This window comes from Oryx dammah, unplaced genomic scaffold (genome assembly GCF_014754425.2).
Source record: "Oryx dammah isolate SB20612 unplaced genomic scaffold, SCBI_Odam_1.1 HiC_scaffold_3, whole genome shotgun sequence".
NCBI lineage: Eukaryota > Metazoa > Chordata > Mammalia > Artiodactyla > Bovidae > Oryx > Oryx dammah.
The window spans coordinates 15,280,770-15,297,682 of record NW_024070187.1 but is presented as its reverse complement, the minus strand read 5'-3'; the positions used below and the strand labels follow the sequence as shown (position 1 = coordinate 15,297,682).

Here is a 16,913-nt window from a genome sequence, read left to right as displayed (position 1 = left end):
TGTGATAAATCTCCTCATTTAATACACATCATTTCCCCTGCACGCTAAGTATATTTGTCAGTACTTACCTGGGAGTAAAATCGCTGAATTAAAGAAATTAGCAGTTGTAGTTTTGAAAGACATTGGCTAATTTCTCACTCTAGTGTGGACACGACTGAAGCAACTTAGCAGCAGCAGCAGCAGCAGCAGTGTGCATGCTCAGTTGCAAACTCTTGTGACCCCATGGACTGTAGCCCGCCAAGCTTCTCTGTTCATGAAATTTTCCAGACAAGAATACTGGAGTGAGTTGTCATTTCCTACTACAGGAGATCTTTTCCACCCAGGGATGAACCTGGGTCTCCTGCATTGGCAGGTGGATTCTTTACCACTGAGCCACTGAGAAGCCCTTCTCTCTCTAGAAATTGCTCAAATTTGAACTCTTATCATCAATGTATCAGTCCAGTTCAGTCGCTCAGTCATGTCCAACTCTTTGCAACCTCATGAACTGCAGCACGTGAGGCTTCCCTGTCCTCAGCAACTCCTGGAGATTGCTCAAACTCATGTTCATCGAGTTGGTGATGCCATCCCATCATCTCATCCTCTGATGTCCCCTTCTCCTCCTGCCTTCAGTCTTTTCCAGCAAAAGGATCTTTTCCAGTGAGTCATCTCTTTGCATCAAGTGACCAAGTATTCGAGTTTCAGGTTTGTTGAAACAGTTTCAGCTTCAGCATCAGTCCTTCTAACAAATATTCAGGACTGATTTCTTTTAGGATTGATTGGTTTGATTTCCTTGCAGTCCAAGGGACTCTCAGGAGTCTTCTCCAACACACAGTTCAAAAGCATCAATTCTTCGGCACTCAGCTTTCTTCACAGTCCAACTCTCACATCCATATATGACTACTGGAAAAACCACAGCTTTGACTAGACGGACCTTTGTCAGCAAAGTCATGTCTCTGCTTTTTAATATACTGTCTAGGTTGGTCATAGCTTTTCTTCCAAGGAGCAAGTGTCTTTTAATTTCATGGCTGCAGTCACCATCTGCAGTGATTTTGGAGCCCAAGAAAATAAAGTCTGTCATTGTTTTCATTGTTTCCCCATCTATTTACCATGAAGTGATGGGACTGGATGCCATGATCCTAGCTTTCTGAATGTTGAGTTTTAAGCCACGTTTTTACTCTCCTCTTTCACTTTCATCAAGAGGCTCTTTAGTTCTTCTTCGCTTTCTGTCATAAGGGTGGTGTTATGTGCATATCTGTGGTTATTAATATTTCTCCAACCCCACGGACTATATAGTCCATTCTCCATGCCAGAATATTGGAGTGGGTAGCCTATCCCTTCTCCAGGGGTCATCAGTATATGAAAGGGCCTATTTTCCATCTTCTTGACCACAGAACAGAAAACATTAAACATTTTTATCTTTGCCAATTAGGTATACAAAAGTGTCATCAGAGAATAGTTTTATCTGCATTTTTCCCCCAATGACTGAGGTTGAACACCTTTCTTTCTTTTTTTTAAATTAACTCATTTGTGGCTGCACTGGGTCTTCACTGCAGCATATAGGCCCTCTCTAGGCACTGCAAGTGGAGCCTCCTCCCTAGCTGTGGTGCTTCCACTGCAGTGATTTTGCTTGTTGTGAAGCACAGGCTCCAGAGTGCATGCGCCCAGCAGTCGTGGTGCACAGGCTTAGCTTCCCCACAGCATGTGGAATCCTCCCAGCCCAGGGATGGAACCCGTGTCCCCGGCATTGGCAGGCGGATTCTTAGCCACTGGATCACCAGGGACATTCTAGATTCATTATCTTTTATCAAATTTAAGAAGGGTTTGATTATTACTTCTTCAAATATTCTCTGACTGTCTCTTCTCTGTCTGAGATTCCAATTGTGTATATACTGATGGTTTCTCTTTTTATTCTTTTTTCTTTCTGCTCCTCAGATAATTTAATTGACCAATCTTCAGCTTCACTTACTTCTCTGTCTGCTCAAATCTGCTATTAAAACCCTCTAGTGAATTCTTTGTTATACTTTTCAGTCTAATTCCTTTTATAATTTCTATCTTTTCATGGGTATTCTCTATTTGTTCCTACATCCTCCTTGCTTTTTTTTGGCTATTTGAATCTATTTAAGATGTTTAACTTAAAGTCTTTGTCTGGTGAGTTCAAAGTCTGTTCTTCCTCAGAAATAATTTCTCCTGTGAATGGGCCATATTTTCATTTCATTGCATGCTTCATATTCTTTGTTGGAGACTGGATATTTTGAATATTATAATGTTGTAATTCTTGAAATCAAATTCTTTCTTCTCCTCAGGGTTTGCTTTCCTTGATTCCTATAGACTATAGATATTTACTAATTTTTCAAAACTGTTTCTATAAAGGGTTTTGTGTTTTTTTTTTTTTTTTTGGTCATGTGTGGTTTCTGAAGTCTTGGTTCCTTTACCTTGTATTTAGCTAGGATTTAGACAAAGATTTCCTTCAACACAAGGAACCAGAGAGAGAGGAAGAGAAAGAGAAAGGGACAGGGAGGGGAAAAAAGAGAAAGAAAGGAAGAAGGAAATAAAAGAAAGAAAGAAGGAAAGAAAAGAATAAGGAATCCTTGAAATTGAGAACAACGAAAAAACCTCTTCCGAGTTTTCAAATTGGCTCTGTGCTGGGCCACTTCAGTGCTCAGTGCTTAACCAGAGTGTTTACAATTCTGTCTTAGCTTTTACTTCACATTTGCACTGAGCCTAGAGGTGTAGGCTTAGGGTCTTCTTAGGTGTTTTCTGGGCTTCATCTTGCCCTGGGCATGTGTGTTGCTTTCTAAATTCCCAGGATACACAGGGGCTTTTGAATGCCCTAATTTCCAGCTGAAACTAACTTTTCCTTTCAGGCTTCCGCACTCTATTGTAGGCCTCAGCTGTTGTCTTGTCTCAGGTGGTGGTAGATTGTTTATTTGCTTGCCTTGATAATGTTTTTGAGGAATGCCTGCTGCCTTTCCACTCTGAGTTTCAAGTTAGATGAAACAAAGACAAATTTATTGTTTCAGCTTTAAGTAGCCCCTGGCTAGGTTAGAACAGACCAACACAATTTCTTTTTAAATAAAGTCTGCTCTGCTCCATTTAGAACTGGGGACTAGAGTTCCACACTGGGAATTTGGATTACTACCTTCAAGACTGCCACTGAGTTGGTATCTGGGTGGGGTAAGGGCAAATAGAAATCCTGCAGTTTTCCTACCATTTTTAAGTTGCCTTTTTCCTTCATTCAGCATTCACTTGGGTACTGTAGGACTTTGATAACTGGAGTTCTGACAAAGTTGGTTTTGAACGTTTGCTTGACTTTTCTAGTTTTTTTGGTGGAGGGACAAGTGTTTGGATTTGCCTACTCTGCCTTGCTAGCTGACATCACTCTCTGCACTGCGTATTGCCTCCTGTGCATATTCTCTTTCCAGATCCCATCACTCTGTTGACCATCACCCCAGTTCTTTCCTTCCAAAATACTACCCATATAAACCAAAGTTTATAATATGCTTTTAGGGTTAAAAAAAAAAGGTTTTGGTGAGGGATTATGTCACAGCCAAGTATATCACAGTGTTTAACCATATTGACTAAAATATTTGGCTTCCCTATTGCATTACTGGGACTTCCCTGGTGGCTCTGATGGTAATGAAACTGCCTGCAATGCAGGAGACAGTTTGATCCTTAGGTTGGGAAGATTCTGTGGCAAAGGGAATGGCTCCGTACTCCAGAATTTTTGCCTGGGGAATTCCAAGGACCGAGATCCCTGTTTCTTAATACCCCTTTGTTATTGACACAGCAGCCACTCTGAGTTTCTTTCCCACCCTTTCCTAAGTCCCCTTACCTCTTTGTCTGGGTAGGTTCAGTAAAACCAGGATTCTCATCTCACTGTTCAGAACAACTTCACTGCCAGCCCACCCCATCATTGACATAATCCACTTTCAAATCAGTCCATTGAAATATTTTGATATAAAAAGGGAGTGGGGCTTTTTATCCCCTAGAAGGAAATCTGCTTCCAGCTTTTAAAATACAAAAGTTTCTCCCAGCTGTACATATTTTATTTCATGTTGAAAATGTAGATACATTTTAAAACTTAGAACATATTTATTTTGTCTCTGTGGTTGTTGCTCTTCAGCCACTAAGTCAGGTCTGACTCTTTGTGACCCCATGGACTGTAGCCCACCAGGCTCCTCTGTCCATGGGATTCTCCAGGCAAGAATCCTGGAGTGGGTTGCCATTGCCTTTTCCAAGGGATCTTCCCAACCCAGGGAAGAACCCAGGTCTCCTGCATTGGCAGGTGGATTCTTTACTGCTGAGCCACAGGGAAGCCCCTATCTCTATGGTAAGCTCCATTTAAAAATGATTATTTCTCAGCAGGTGGCATAAAAAATCATTCCATTTCCTTTTATAAGGAAATAATAATAGTATTTTATGAAGTTGTGGTTTCAAAATGCTGTTTCTTAAAGGAATGAAGACAATTTTATGATTGGATGATTGTTCAGTAAAAGAAAGAGGCTCTTTTCCTTTGTGTAAGTGAAAACTATTTTCAGTTTTCTTTTTTATTCTGTTTTTGTTCCAAGAACCCCAAATGTGGCTGAAATACCCTTTTTTTCCAAAAACAAATTTTTCTTGTTATAATGCAACACACATTTATCTGGTATTTAAAAAAGAAAAATGACAAATGAATAAGACAAAATTTTTGAACTCTGAAAATTCATAAACATATAAAACATAAAAATCATGAGTAATCCCATTACTCAGAGATACTAACTGTTATCTGTTTAATATACACCCCTCATGAGCTTTAAAACTCCATTTATATAAGCATTTATTAATATATTTGTGTATTTATGTGTATGTGTATTTTTCTTAACAAAAATAAGATTTCAGTGAGGCATTTTATTTCAATAAATATAAAACACCATTTTAATGTGATAGTTATTTCTGGATGTGCAATAATTTAATCTATTTTAATCAACAAGTACTTACTTTATTTCCATTTGGTTTATACTATAAACATTGCATATATAGTTTAGAACTTATAAGAAACTTAAGTATTTAATTCTGATATCTTAGGTAGTTCTCTTTAAACATTTGCTGCTCTAAACAGACTTTAAAACAAAACAATTTTTGGAATTGTTTCAAAACTCTTTGATCACAAAAGTAGGCAATCATCAAGTCTCTAAAATGTCTTAAACATTTCTAACCTTAACAGGCTACCTTCCAGACTGGCTACAATCTGTTGTTTTGGCTTTAACTACTTGAGTTGCCTACAAAGTCTCTACTCTGATCAAGTGTCTTTACTCATGGAGAGGAGCCCAGTGTTTTGCTGTCTTTCTGGCCATACCACTTGCTGTTTTTCAGGCTGAAAATCACTTCCTCTTTCTCTCCACTGATCAGATCTTATTCAGAATTATAGGTCTAGCTCAAATCCCATTTGGCCCATAAACCCTTCCCAATCTCCAAGCAGGAAGGGATTTTTCCTCTCATTAAATTCCCTTGGCAGATGATGATATTTGTGCCATTTTGGGGCAATTAAATATATATCTTATAACAGTTCCTTCTCATGGTTTTAAATATTTTTCAAATTATGCTTATTATTTCCTCATTGGTATATTTGTATCATCTTTCTACAACTGTACAAAAGGCTATTGACGGAAGGATCAGTCTTGCCCATGTCTATACCTTGCACATAGATAGAGCTTGATAAATGTTTACTGATTTAATAATTACTAAAAATCATAGATCTATTAGTAAAATTTTCATTCAGTCCAATCTCTACGCACAGATAATAGCATATGAAAAAAGCAATTTCTTCAAGCTCTTTCATCAAGATATAACATAAAATCTTGGTTACTGACTAAATACTGTCATCATTGGCAAGTGAACTATGTAATCTTCAAGTCAAAATAATATCTTTGAGTTTTTTTCTGTATTTTTACAATATTTGAAATATCTACTTAAAAGTTTGCATAAATATTGAATTGCTTACCTCACAAAAACTTAAGTAGAAGCACAAAAGTAAGAGAATGACATGACCAAGCTTCATGTTGGAGACAATCAGGGTCTGTGTCTCTACTGTGGACTCCTCTGCACCCCAGGTATCCTTTTGAAATTTAATTTTTAACCTCTGAAAAAATATTTAAAAAGAGCAGGCCTCCTAAAGAGCTTTGTACTTTTGAACTTGCGGAGAATTTGGCAAAAATCCAGAGTTTTACCGTAAATGAAACCAAAAAAGACCTCAGCAAATAGCTGAGGGACTGTTTCCCGCAGAGAAAACTGATGCCCCACCTCGATACTGAACAATGCCTTGTTCTGTTTGCTACAGTAGGCAGAAACCACTGAAAGAAATTTCTTATGCTTTGGTCAAAACAGAATCATATTTTTCTTTAAGGACGAAGCCTAGGAAATGGTAAGGAGTAAAAAGTCCATCGTATTGAATGCTATGCTGAACACTAAAAATCCTCACCAAAATGGTTCCTTTATCAATCATGGGTTGTCCTGTGATAAATTCTTTTTCTCTCAGCAGAAATGCTGTCACAGTTCGGTTCTCCTGAAGCAGACGTGAGACAGAGTTTGGGGTGGGGGATACTTGTCAGGAATCAGCTCCTGGAAAAGGAAGGAAGAGAAGCAGGAAGGAACAGAAAGAGAAAGCAGACTGCAATGTGCATCCGACAAAGCCTCGGCCAGCTTGGAGGGGCTCTGGAGTGACAGTGGCCAGTCACAGGGGCCCTGGGTCATGCAGGAATGGCTGGGTCCTGCCTGCCTTGCTCAGTGACGTGACCTGGTGACAGTTGCCCAGGAAATGCACGCCCTTGGGTGAGGCAGGTCTTCAGTTGCTGTCAGAAAGAAGTGTCCGCTGACCACACTCTTCACAGCCAGACAGCCAGATCTTCCTTGAAAGGGGGATCCAGGAAACTCATCTCCTGGTCTTTCAGAGTCTACCGTTTGCACCTTTGAGGTCTACTTTCCAGGTGTGTTTCAAGGGTGGCTCCGTCAAAATTGCAGTGGGCCTCTCTTCCTGAGAGATAATTTAGGAGAGGGAAGTTGCTGGGGGTCGGGGTGGGGGAAGGAGCTGTAGCCCCTGCCCTTGCGGTTGATCTTGGGGCTGCAGTTATCCTCAGCCTCTGCCTCCTTCCTGTCCATTCTAGATTCCCTTCACCCTGAGTCTCCCCCTCTGCTGGCCTCAGTGGCTTACCTGGTGGCATGACCCTCAACCTCTTCCCGGAGTGGCCTGAGCCCCTGAATACCATTCCCTTCTCAGACCATGGCTGCTGTTCCTACCCCTTTATTGTTGCAAGAGATACTCAGTAGCTCATACGGTTCCCCACACATTTCTCCCTACCCTGGCTGTGTAACAGCAGACTTCCTTCCTCTGAAGTGATAGGTTACTCCTGTCAAGATGGTGACTCCTCCTCTCTCCAGGCAGCTCAGTGTGCACCAGGCAGAAGGCAGAGCATATAGTTCACTGAGATTCTTGTTGTGCCCCAGGGCAACAGTGTGTTTCCTTTGAGAAACAGACCTCAGAGCGCAAAGTGTGGGGACAGGAAGCACACGGCCTCCAGTTGGTCGTCAGAAGTGATGGCAAGTGTGGCCATTCCTGCTTCTGCTTCTTGGGTCGCAGACCTGTGTCTTCTCTCTGTTGCAGACACAGTGTGGCATGACGGTCCTTCGAGTCAATGCACATACTGCTTCTTAGAGGACAGCACCCAGTCCTCAGAGTGTTGTCTTAAGTGGCACCTCAGTTCGGCCTTCAGTAGGCTATACCAATGCTCCATAAGGCTGTCAGCTTCACAGCGGTGCAGTTATATGGTATGACCAGTGAATTGCATGGCCAGAGCTCCAAGCTCACATTTCCTTTGCTAGAAAGTGGGTTCCCCTATCTAGCAGGATGTTACATGGGATCCCTTGTTGGAAGATTAAGTACTCTGTAATCCTTTGACTCATGACCCTGTGGCCCTGCAGGTAGGAAAGGTACCTGGCTTTATGTCTGTTTATTTCTGTCTATTCCTGTGAGGATGTACCTCTGGCCTTTTTAAGAGTGAAACAACTGGATGATCAATTTACCACCGAGTGGCTAGCTGGTATCCTTGATGAGCTGTGCCATCTTGGGGGCTCAGCATTGGTCTCTGTTGCTGTCAGATTGGACATTTGTTGATGGCAGTAGCCAAAGAAACCTTCAGGGCCTGTGCTGTTACTGGCCACCTCTGTCACCATAGCCATTTTATTCTTGTGCCTGCTGTGCTAGTACTGAGGTGGTTGATGACTGAGATTGGCGGATATCAATTAGCTGAGTCATTTTGTTGATTATCGATTACTTTTCTCTAGTGGATGGTCTCTGGTGGTGTTAACATGCATTACAAAGATTTTTATACTTCATCCCCACTCCTATAGGTATGTCCACAAGTTTCTACTCAGACCTTCTTGTTCTTAATCTTTGAATATCTTTCATTATAGGGAAAAAGACCATCAGGCAATTACTACTGCCTGTGATCCCATATATAGTCTAACCTTAGGCCTCTTTTTTTCCCACACAAAGTGGACAGCTATGTGTACAGGCTGAAGCTCTGCCCACTGGGAGGACTTTCTTCCACCACTGTCTTTCAGACAATTACCAAGCATGGCTGTTGTTCAGCTGCCACTTTCAGGTTGTACCTACGTACAGAGCCAACCCATCTGTGAAGCAAACTCAAACGTTTCTCTTCTCCTTCAGCTGCTCATACCAGGGTTCCCATAGAGTCACAGGTGTGAGCTGAGGGACATGGGTGCAACAGTTTGGATTTGGGGGAAAAGAGAAATCTGGGCCACCTGCTCAAGTACTTTGCTTGTGCCCTTTGCTCCTCTGTGCTCTTTGTTCTAGATGTGACAGGTTCATCTCATGTTTTTGCTAGGCCTGTTCAACCTTGTACTTCATGGGTCTGTTAGGACCCAGCTCGTAGTGTGTATTTCTCACACAGTGACATATCAGTCATTCCACATTTGCCAGTGTTCAGTAGTGTGTAGGTTGTTTCTCAAAAAGAATAGAATTCTCTGCTGCAGATGGCATGGCCTTGCTGCAGAGCTTGAGGGTGCTGTTCTTCCACTGGGTCTTCCTCAAACTCTCTGTAATGTTTTTTTCCCACCTGTGATACCTCCAGCACCACAGGGTCTTCTGGATTACTGCAGAACTCTTTCCTGCTCTGGGAACCAAAGCATTCTTCTTCAGTGTGAAATATTTGCCCTCAAATCCAATATTCCCAAAAAGGAATATCTCTAAAAAGACTGACTAAATCTTATGCTTCCTTCTTTGTGAAAGAAAATACAAGACAAAATAATTTGCCTTTTACTTTAGATAAGATGTCTTGGAAGAAATCTGAGCTCTGTTTTCTCATAATTTTACTCATGTGCCACTTGTCACCTGCTCTCTGGAGCATGTATGTCTTATCAAGGCATTCAGCATGCTGGCCACCTCTTGCTTATCTGCTCTGATTAAGGTAATGCCATCAGTGTAATAAAACAATTTAATGTTCTATAAGAAATCTCAATGATACCCAGATCTCTTCAGACTTTCTTATGGCAGAAGATGGAAGATAAGACTTATGAGAAAATTATAAATGTATACTGTTGTTCATCCCATGTGAATGCAAACTGTTTCTGATATTCTTTTCTGCTTAAAATACTTACAGTGGTTTCAGTTTTCCTGAAAGCATTCTTATTGATATACTTTATAATATTGCTGAAACTAGAATCAAGGCTCTTATCTCTAAAAGAAATTTGATTGAAACAAATATTAAACCCTAGCAGGGGTGGAATTTCTAGTCTTAGAAAGAATAGAAGAAAACAAAAAGACATTTATATATCCAAATTATATCAAACATTTTATAACAAAAAAGCACTGAAAAGTGAACTAAGCATATAACTCAGGATACTATTTAAAAAATAATGAAAAAGAATAAGAATGGTACAAAGGAACTAATAAGGACATGCTGCTGCTGCTAAGTTGCTTCAGTCGTGTCCAACTCTGTGTGACCCCATGGACTGCAGCCCACCAGGCTCCTCCATCCATGGGATTCTCCAGGCAAGAGTACTGGAGTGGGGTGCCATCGCCTTCTCCGAATAAAGACATAAGCAATAGTAAATAAACCAGAAAGTAAAAAAACTAGCAGACTTGATAAGTAACATGAGTCATTAAGAGAAATAATTTTGAAAAAGAGAGAGTAAGACAATTTCAGAGGAAAATTTAGCTATTGAAGTGGTCATTTCTAGGGGGCTGCCAACATCCATTGTGCTTCATAATAGGGTCCAAATTTTCTGTGTGGAATTATCTTCTTCTATTATGAGTTGTTTTTGGTAGGAGAGTAATTCCAGGCACCTGCTTTCTAAATGGAAGTTGAGAAATCCATATCCAGTCTCCTTCCATTCCTTTTTATAGCCCAGGGACTGATCAAAGAGTCTCTGTCTCTCTGGTGTTTGGGTCTTGAGTTAAGTGATAAGAGAACAAAAGAAACAGTTGTGAATTATTTATTGCAGCAGAAGAAGCAGCATACTGGTCAGACTGTTTCAGCTACAGATAAGCTTCCTTGGATTCCTTTAGGCCTTATTAAGTATCTTTAATTCTTAAGCCTAGTTTCTTAGCCACCTGTCAGTACTTGCGAACATCCTGTTATTTTCTACTGAATTTTCTTTTACTAAAATTAGCCAGTGTTGGCTTGGTGCCTTGTCACTTAGAAATTTAAGTGACAAAATCATGTGCAATTTATCAAATAATCTGAAGATCCAAAAAAAAAAAAGTCAAGGAAAATAGAATTATCAGAATTGACTTGGGATGAGATAGAAAATTCAAATAAATTAATAGCTAAGATGAAATGGAAATATTAAAGATTTTAAACTCCCAAAGATACTAAGTTTTACCAACTTTTTAAATAAAAATCATTCTTCTGTTATTTAAACTTTTTCAGAACATGAAAAAAGATAAAAAGCTCTCTGACTTACTAGCAATACTCTGACATACTTATCCAAAACTGGGTAAGATAAGCCTTTGAAAGAAATCTATAAGCTAATCTTAATTAGCTTATAGATTATCTTAATATACATGCAGTGATCCTAAATAAAATGTTAGCAAACCATATACCATAAACTACAATATAGCAAAAGAATAAGATATCATGACCAAGTGTGGACCATTTCAGAAATACAGGGGTATTCAATATTAGGATATCTATTAGTGTTGTTGTTCAGTTACTGTGTCGGGTCAGATTCTTTGCAACGCCATGAACTGCAGCATGCCAGGATTTCATATCCTTCAGTATCTCCCGGAGTCTGCTCAAACTCATGTCCATTGAGTCAGTGATGCCATCCAACCATTTAATCCTCTGTTGCCCCCCTTTTCCTCCTGCCTTCAATCTTTCCCAGCCCCAGGGTCTTTTCCAATGAGTTGGCTTTTTGATTCAGGTGGCCAAATTATTGGAGCCTTAGCTTCAGCATCAGTCCTTCCAATGAATATTTAGGTCTGATTTCCTTTAGGATTGACTGGTTTGATTTCCTTGCAGTTCACGGGACTCTCAAGAGTCTTCTACAGCACCACAGTTCAAAAGCATCAATTCTTGGCGCTCAGCCTTCTTTATGGTCCAACTCTCACATCCATACATGACTACTGGAAAAATCATAGGTTTGACTATATGGGCCTTTGTTGGCAAAATGATGTCTCTGTCTTTTTAATATGCTGTCTGGGTTTGTCATAGCTTTCTTCCAAGGAGCATGAATTTTTAAATTTCATGGCTGCGGTTACCGTCTGCAGTGATTTTGGAGAGCAAGGAAATAAAATCTGCCACTGTTTCCATTTCTTCCCCATCTATTTGCCATGAAGTTATGGGATCAAATACCATGATCTTCATTTTTTGAATGTTGAGTTTTAAGCCAGTTTTTTCACTCTCTTTTACCTTCATCAGGAGGCTCTTTAGTTTATCTTTGCTTTTTGCCATTCAGTTCAGTTCAGTTCAGTCGCTCAGTTGTGTCCGACTCTGCAGCCCCATGAATTGCAGCACGCCAGGCCTCCCTGTCCATCACCAACTCCCGGAGTTCACTCAGACTCACGTCCATCGAGTCAGTGATGCCATCCAGCCATCTCATCCTCTGTCGTCCCCTTCTCCTCCTGCCCTCAATCCCTCCCAGCATCAGAGTCTTTTTCAATGATTCAACTCTTCACATCAGGTGGCCAAAGTACTGGAGTTTCAGCTTCAGCATCATTCCTTCCAAAGAAATCCCAGGAGTGATCTTCTTCAGAATGGACTGGTTGGATCTCCTTGCAGTAGGATGGTATTATCTGCCTATCTGAGGTTGTTGATATTTCTCCTGAGTGTAATTCAGTACACTAAAATCTTTAATTAAAATAATAGATTAAATAAGAGAATCTGTATTATTATACTACAAGATATGGAAAAGGTATACGATATGAGTTTAACACCAATTTTTAATTTTTAAAAAGTGAGTAATCTAGGAAAAGAACAAATATCATTAACCTGATAAAATGTAGAAACCAACAACATACACTAGTGAAACACTGGAGCCAAACTCAGAGTCTGGAATAAAATCAAGGATGCTATATTTCAATACTGTTGTTATAATTAGAGGCAATAAATATGAAAAATTTATAAATATTGGAGTGAAAGAGACAAAATTGCCATTATTTGTAGTTGAAATGATTGTCTACTTAGATAAAATTAATTGAAAATTATTAGATCTAAAGTCAAAGTTTGTTAGAGCAACTGGATATGAGGTCAAGGTAAGAAAATGAATTTCCTAATTGTCAGCAGTTAACAAAGAGAAAATGCAATAAATAGCTCACAATGACTGACATTCTCTATAATTTATATCTCTTACCTCCCAACAGCTCAGTGAAAATAAATATAAAAATAATTCCATTACACCACTGAAAAATGAAGAGGGAATCCATCAAGAGGACACAGTGAGGATTTACTAGAAGACATACAGTAGAGAGGAAGAGATTAACTGCAAGCTGATGTAGCTCCAAAATCACTGCAGATGGTGACTGCAGCCATGAAATTAAAAGACGCTTGCTCCTTGGAAGGAAAGTTATGAACAACCTAGACAGCATATTAAAAAGCAGAGACATTACTTTGCCAATGAAGGTCCGTCTAGTCAAGGCTGTGGTTTTTCCAGTGGTCATGTATGGATGTGAGAGTTGGACTGTAAAAAAAGCTGAGTGCCAAAGAATTGAAGCTTTTGAACTGTGGTGTTGGAGAAGACTCTTGAGAGTCTCTTGGGCTGCAAGGAGATCCAACCAGTCCACCCTAAAGGAGATCAGTCCTGGATGTTCATTGGAGGGACTGATGTTGAAGCTGAAACTCCAATACTTTGGCCACCTGATGCGAAGAGCTGACTCATTTGAAAAGACCCTGATGCCGGGAAAGACTGAAGGCAGGAAGAGAAGGGGATGACAGAGGATGAGATGGTTGGATGGCATCACCGACTGAATGGACATGAGTTTGGGTGGACTCCAGGAGTTGGTGATGGACAGGGAGGTGAGCGTGCTGCAGTTCATGGGGTTGCAAAGAGTTGGACACGACTGAGCAACTGAACTGAACTGAACTGATGTAGGTGACAACTGTATCCAGAATAAGGGAGACCACAAAGTAAAGACGGTGGAATCCAAGAGAAGTGATAGATAGGTGATCAATTAAATAAAGAGCAAAACAGTTGAGCCAGTACCCTATTCTTCGGAAACTCACCTCAACATTTCCTCCAGGATAAAGCCTACAAAGATTCTCTGTGGCGCATATTCTAACCGAGTGTCCCTGGAGTAAGCCCTTGGGCGGGAGAAGCAGAGAACCATTCCTGGTACATCCCTGGCGTTCAGGGAATCTCTGCACTTGAAAAAGTCAGCTATAGGCAACTCCTGAGACCTCACATTCCACCTCACCTTCTCCTACACAGTCATCCACACAGTCCTCTGTAGTCAGAATTAAGACAGCCAGTATGTACAGCACAATAAACAGAAAAAGAAAGATCAATCTCATTTATCACTATAGCTGCAAAAATCCTAAACAAAATACCAACCAAGTGATACAAAATCTTAAATAGGATTCAGCAGTCTGTTAATAACAACATTAACACTTACTTGACAATGTTTTCTGCACACACACATAAATATGTATATAGGCTCAAGTAAATAAAATATTTATGTTAAATGTCTTAATTTCAGGGTAGGAGAATTTCACATTTAAATTGGACATAGCAGTTCAACCATCTTTTTTTTCCTTTTTTCCTTTCTAAAAATATGTACCTCCTGTCTCTGTCCAATGATAAGACACAGAAGTCATGATAATTCAGAAGCAAGGACCACCCCTTAGTGCCAGATTGTGTTCTTTGGGCTTCTTAAAGAAAGGGCCGAGGCAGGAAAAGTGTATGTCAGACAGAGACATCCAGTGTCAGAGAGCGAGGAAGCCATCAGAAGCTAGTGAGTGGTAAGACATAGGACCAAATTTGAAAGTGCTCTCACATGCCAAAGATGAAACAATTTATGCATTAAATAACTTTTACTTACATGAAGGCAATGGCACCCACTCCAGTACTCTTGCGTGGAAAATCCCATGGGCGGAGGAGCCTGGTGGGCTGCAGTCCATGGGGTCGCGAAGAGTCGGACATGACTGAGCGACTTCACTTTCACTTTTCACTTTCATGCATTGGAGAAGGAAATGGCAACCCACTCCAGTGTTCTTGCCTGGAGAATCTCAGGGACGAGGGAGCCTGATGGGCTGCCATCTATGCGTTCGCACAGAGTCAGACACGACTGAAGTGACTTAGCAGCAGCAGGCCTATAAAAAGATTAATATTTATTAAAATCAACTTGCACTCTGCTAAATTAAATAACTGAAGTTTCCTCTCCTACTCAATTTGCATGAGAATTGATATCCTATTTAAAAATAACTATAAATCAAGTATTAAACTTAAAAATTATGAATAACTATTGTACAATGATAACAGATAATATTATACAGTAACTTTATTTTTAAAAAAATTTTTAATTGAAGGATAATTGATTTACATAATTTTGTGGTTTTCTGTCATACATCAGTAAGAATCAGCTATAGATACACCCATGTTCTCTCCCTCCCATCTCCCCCCCCTCTTTTTTTAAACTTTCTTCTTTTTTTTTTTTAATTTTTATTTTTACTTTATTTTGCTTTACAATACTGTATTGGTTTTGCCATACATTGACATGAATCAGCCACAGGTGTACATGAGCTCCCAATCCTGAACCCCCCTCCTACCTCCCACCCCATATCATCTCTCTGGATCATCCCCGTGCACCAGCCCCAAGCATCCTATATCCTGTATCAAACCTAGACTGGCGATTTGTTTCTTACCTGATACTATACGTTTCAATGCCATTCTCCCAAATCATCCCACCCTCTCCCTCTCCCACAGAGTCTAAAAGTCCGTTCTATACATCTGTGTCTCTTTTGCTGTCTCACATAGAGGGTTATCATTACCATCTTTCTAAATTCCATATATATGTGTTAGTATACTGTATTGCTGTTTTTCTTTCTGGCTTACTTCACTCTGTATAATCGGCTCCAGTTTCATCCACCTCATTAGAACTGATTCAAATGTATTCTTTTTAATGGCTGAGTAATACTCCATTGTGTATATGTACCACAGCTTTCTTATCCATTCATCTGCTGATGGACATCTAGATTGTTTCCATGTCCTGGCTATTATAAACAGTGCTGCGATGAACATTGGGGTACACGTGTCTCTTTCAATTCTGCTTTCTTCAGTGTGTATGCCCAGCAGTGGGATTGCTGGGTCATAAGGCAGTTCTATTTGCAATTTTTTAAGGAATCTCCACACTGTTCTCCATAGTGGCTGTACTAGTTTGCATTCCCACCAACAGTGTAAGAGGGTTTCCTTTTCTCCACACCCTCTCCAGCATTTATTGCTTGTGGACTTTTGGATCGCAGCCATTCTGACTGGCGTGAAATGGTACCTCATTGTGGTTTTGATTTGCATTTCTCTGATAATGAGTGATGTTGAACATCTTTTCATGTGTTTGTTAGCCATCCATATATCTTCTTTGGAGAAATGTCCATTTCATTCTTTGGCCCATTTTTTGATTGGGTCGTTTATTTTTCTGGAATTAAGCTGCTTGTATATTTTTGAGATTAGTTGTTTGTCACTTGCTTCATTTGCTGTTATTTTCTCCCATTCAGAAGGCTGTCTTTTCACCTTGCTTATAGTTTCCTTTGTTGTGCAGAAGCTTTTAATTTTAATTAGGTCCCATTTGTTTATTTTTGCTTTTATTTTCAGTATTCTGGGAGGTGGATCATAGAGAATCCTGCTGTGATTTATGTCGGAGAATGTTTTGCCTATGTTCTCCTCTAGGAGTTTTATAGTTTCTGGTCTTATGTTTAGATCTTTAATCCATTTTGAGTTTATTTTTGTGTGTGGTGTTAGAAAGTGATCTAGTTTCATTCTTTTACAAGTGGTTGACCAATTTTCCCAGCACCACTTGTTAAAGAGATTGTCTTTAATCCATGTATATTCTTGCCTCCTTTGTTGAAGATAAGGTGTCCATAGGTGTGTGGGCTTATTTCTGGGCTTTCTATTTTGTTCCATTGATCTATATTTCTGTCTTTGTGCCAGTACCATACTGTCTTGATGACTGTGGCTTTGTAGTAGAGCCTGAAATCAGGCAGGTTGATTCCTCCAGTTCCATTCTTCTTTCTCAAGATTGCTTTGGCTATTCGAGTTTTTTTTGTATTTCCATACAAATTATGAAATTATTTGTTCTAGCTCTGTGAAAAATACCGCTGGTAGCTTGATAGGGATTGCATTGAATCTGTAGATTGCTTTGGGTAGTATACTCATTTTGACTATATTGATTCTTCCGATCCATGAACATGGTATATTTCTCCATCTATTAGTGTCCTCTTTGATTTCTTTCA

At 39.9% G+C, this 16,913-nt stretch overlaps 2 protein-coding genes across 2 annotated transcripts in view; one reads left to right on the top strand and one right to left on the bottom strand.

The window, feature by feature from the left end:
- Positions 1–6,262, bottom strand: part of CFI (complement factor I) — a 43,335-nt gene extending 37,073 nt beyond the window's left edge. The window contains exon 1 of the mRNA XM_040237472.1: positions 5,960–6,262. Coding sequence (XP_040093406.1) covers positions 5,960–6,016 — 57 coding nt within the window. The 5' untranslated portion in view covers positions 6,017–6,262. The remainder of the gene's footprint in view (positions 1–5,959) is intronic.
- Positions 1–16,913, top strand: part of GAR1 (GAR1 ribonucleoprotein) — a 58,321-nt gene that overhangs the window by 25,051 nt on the left and 16,357 nt on the right. The window lies entirely within an intron of this gene.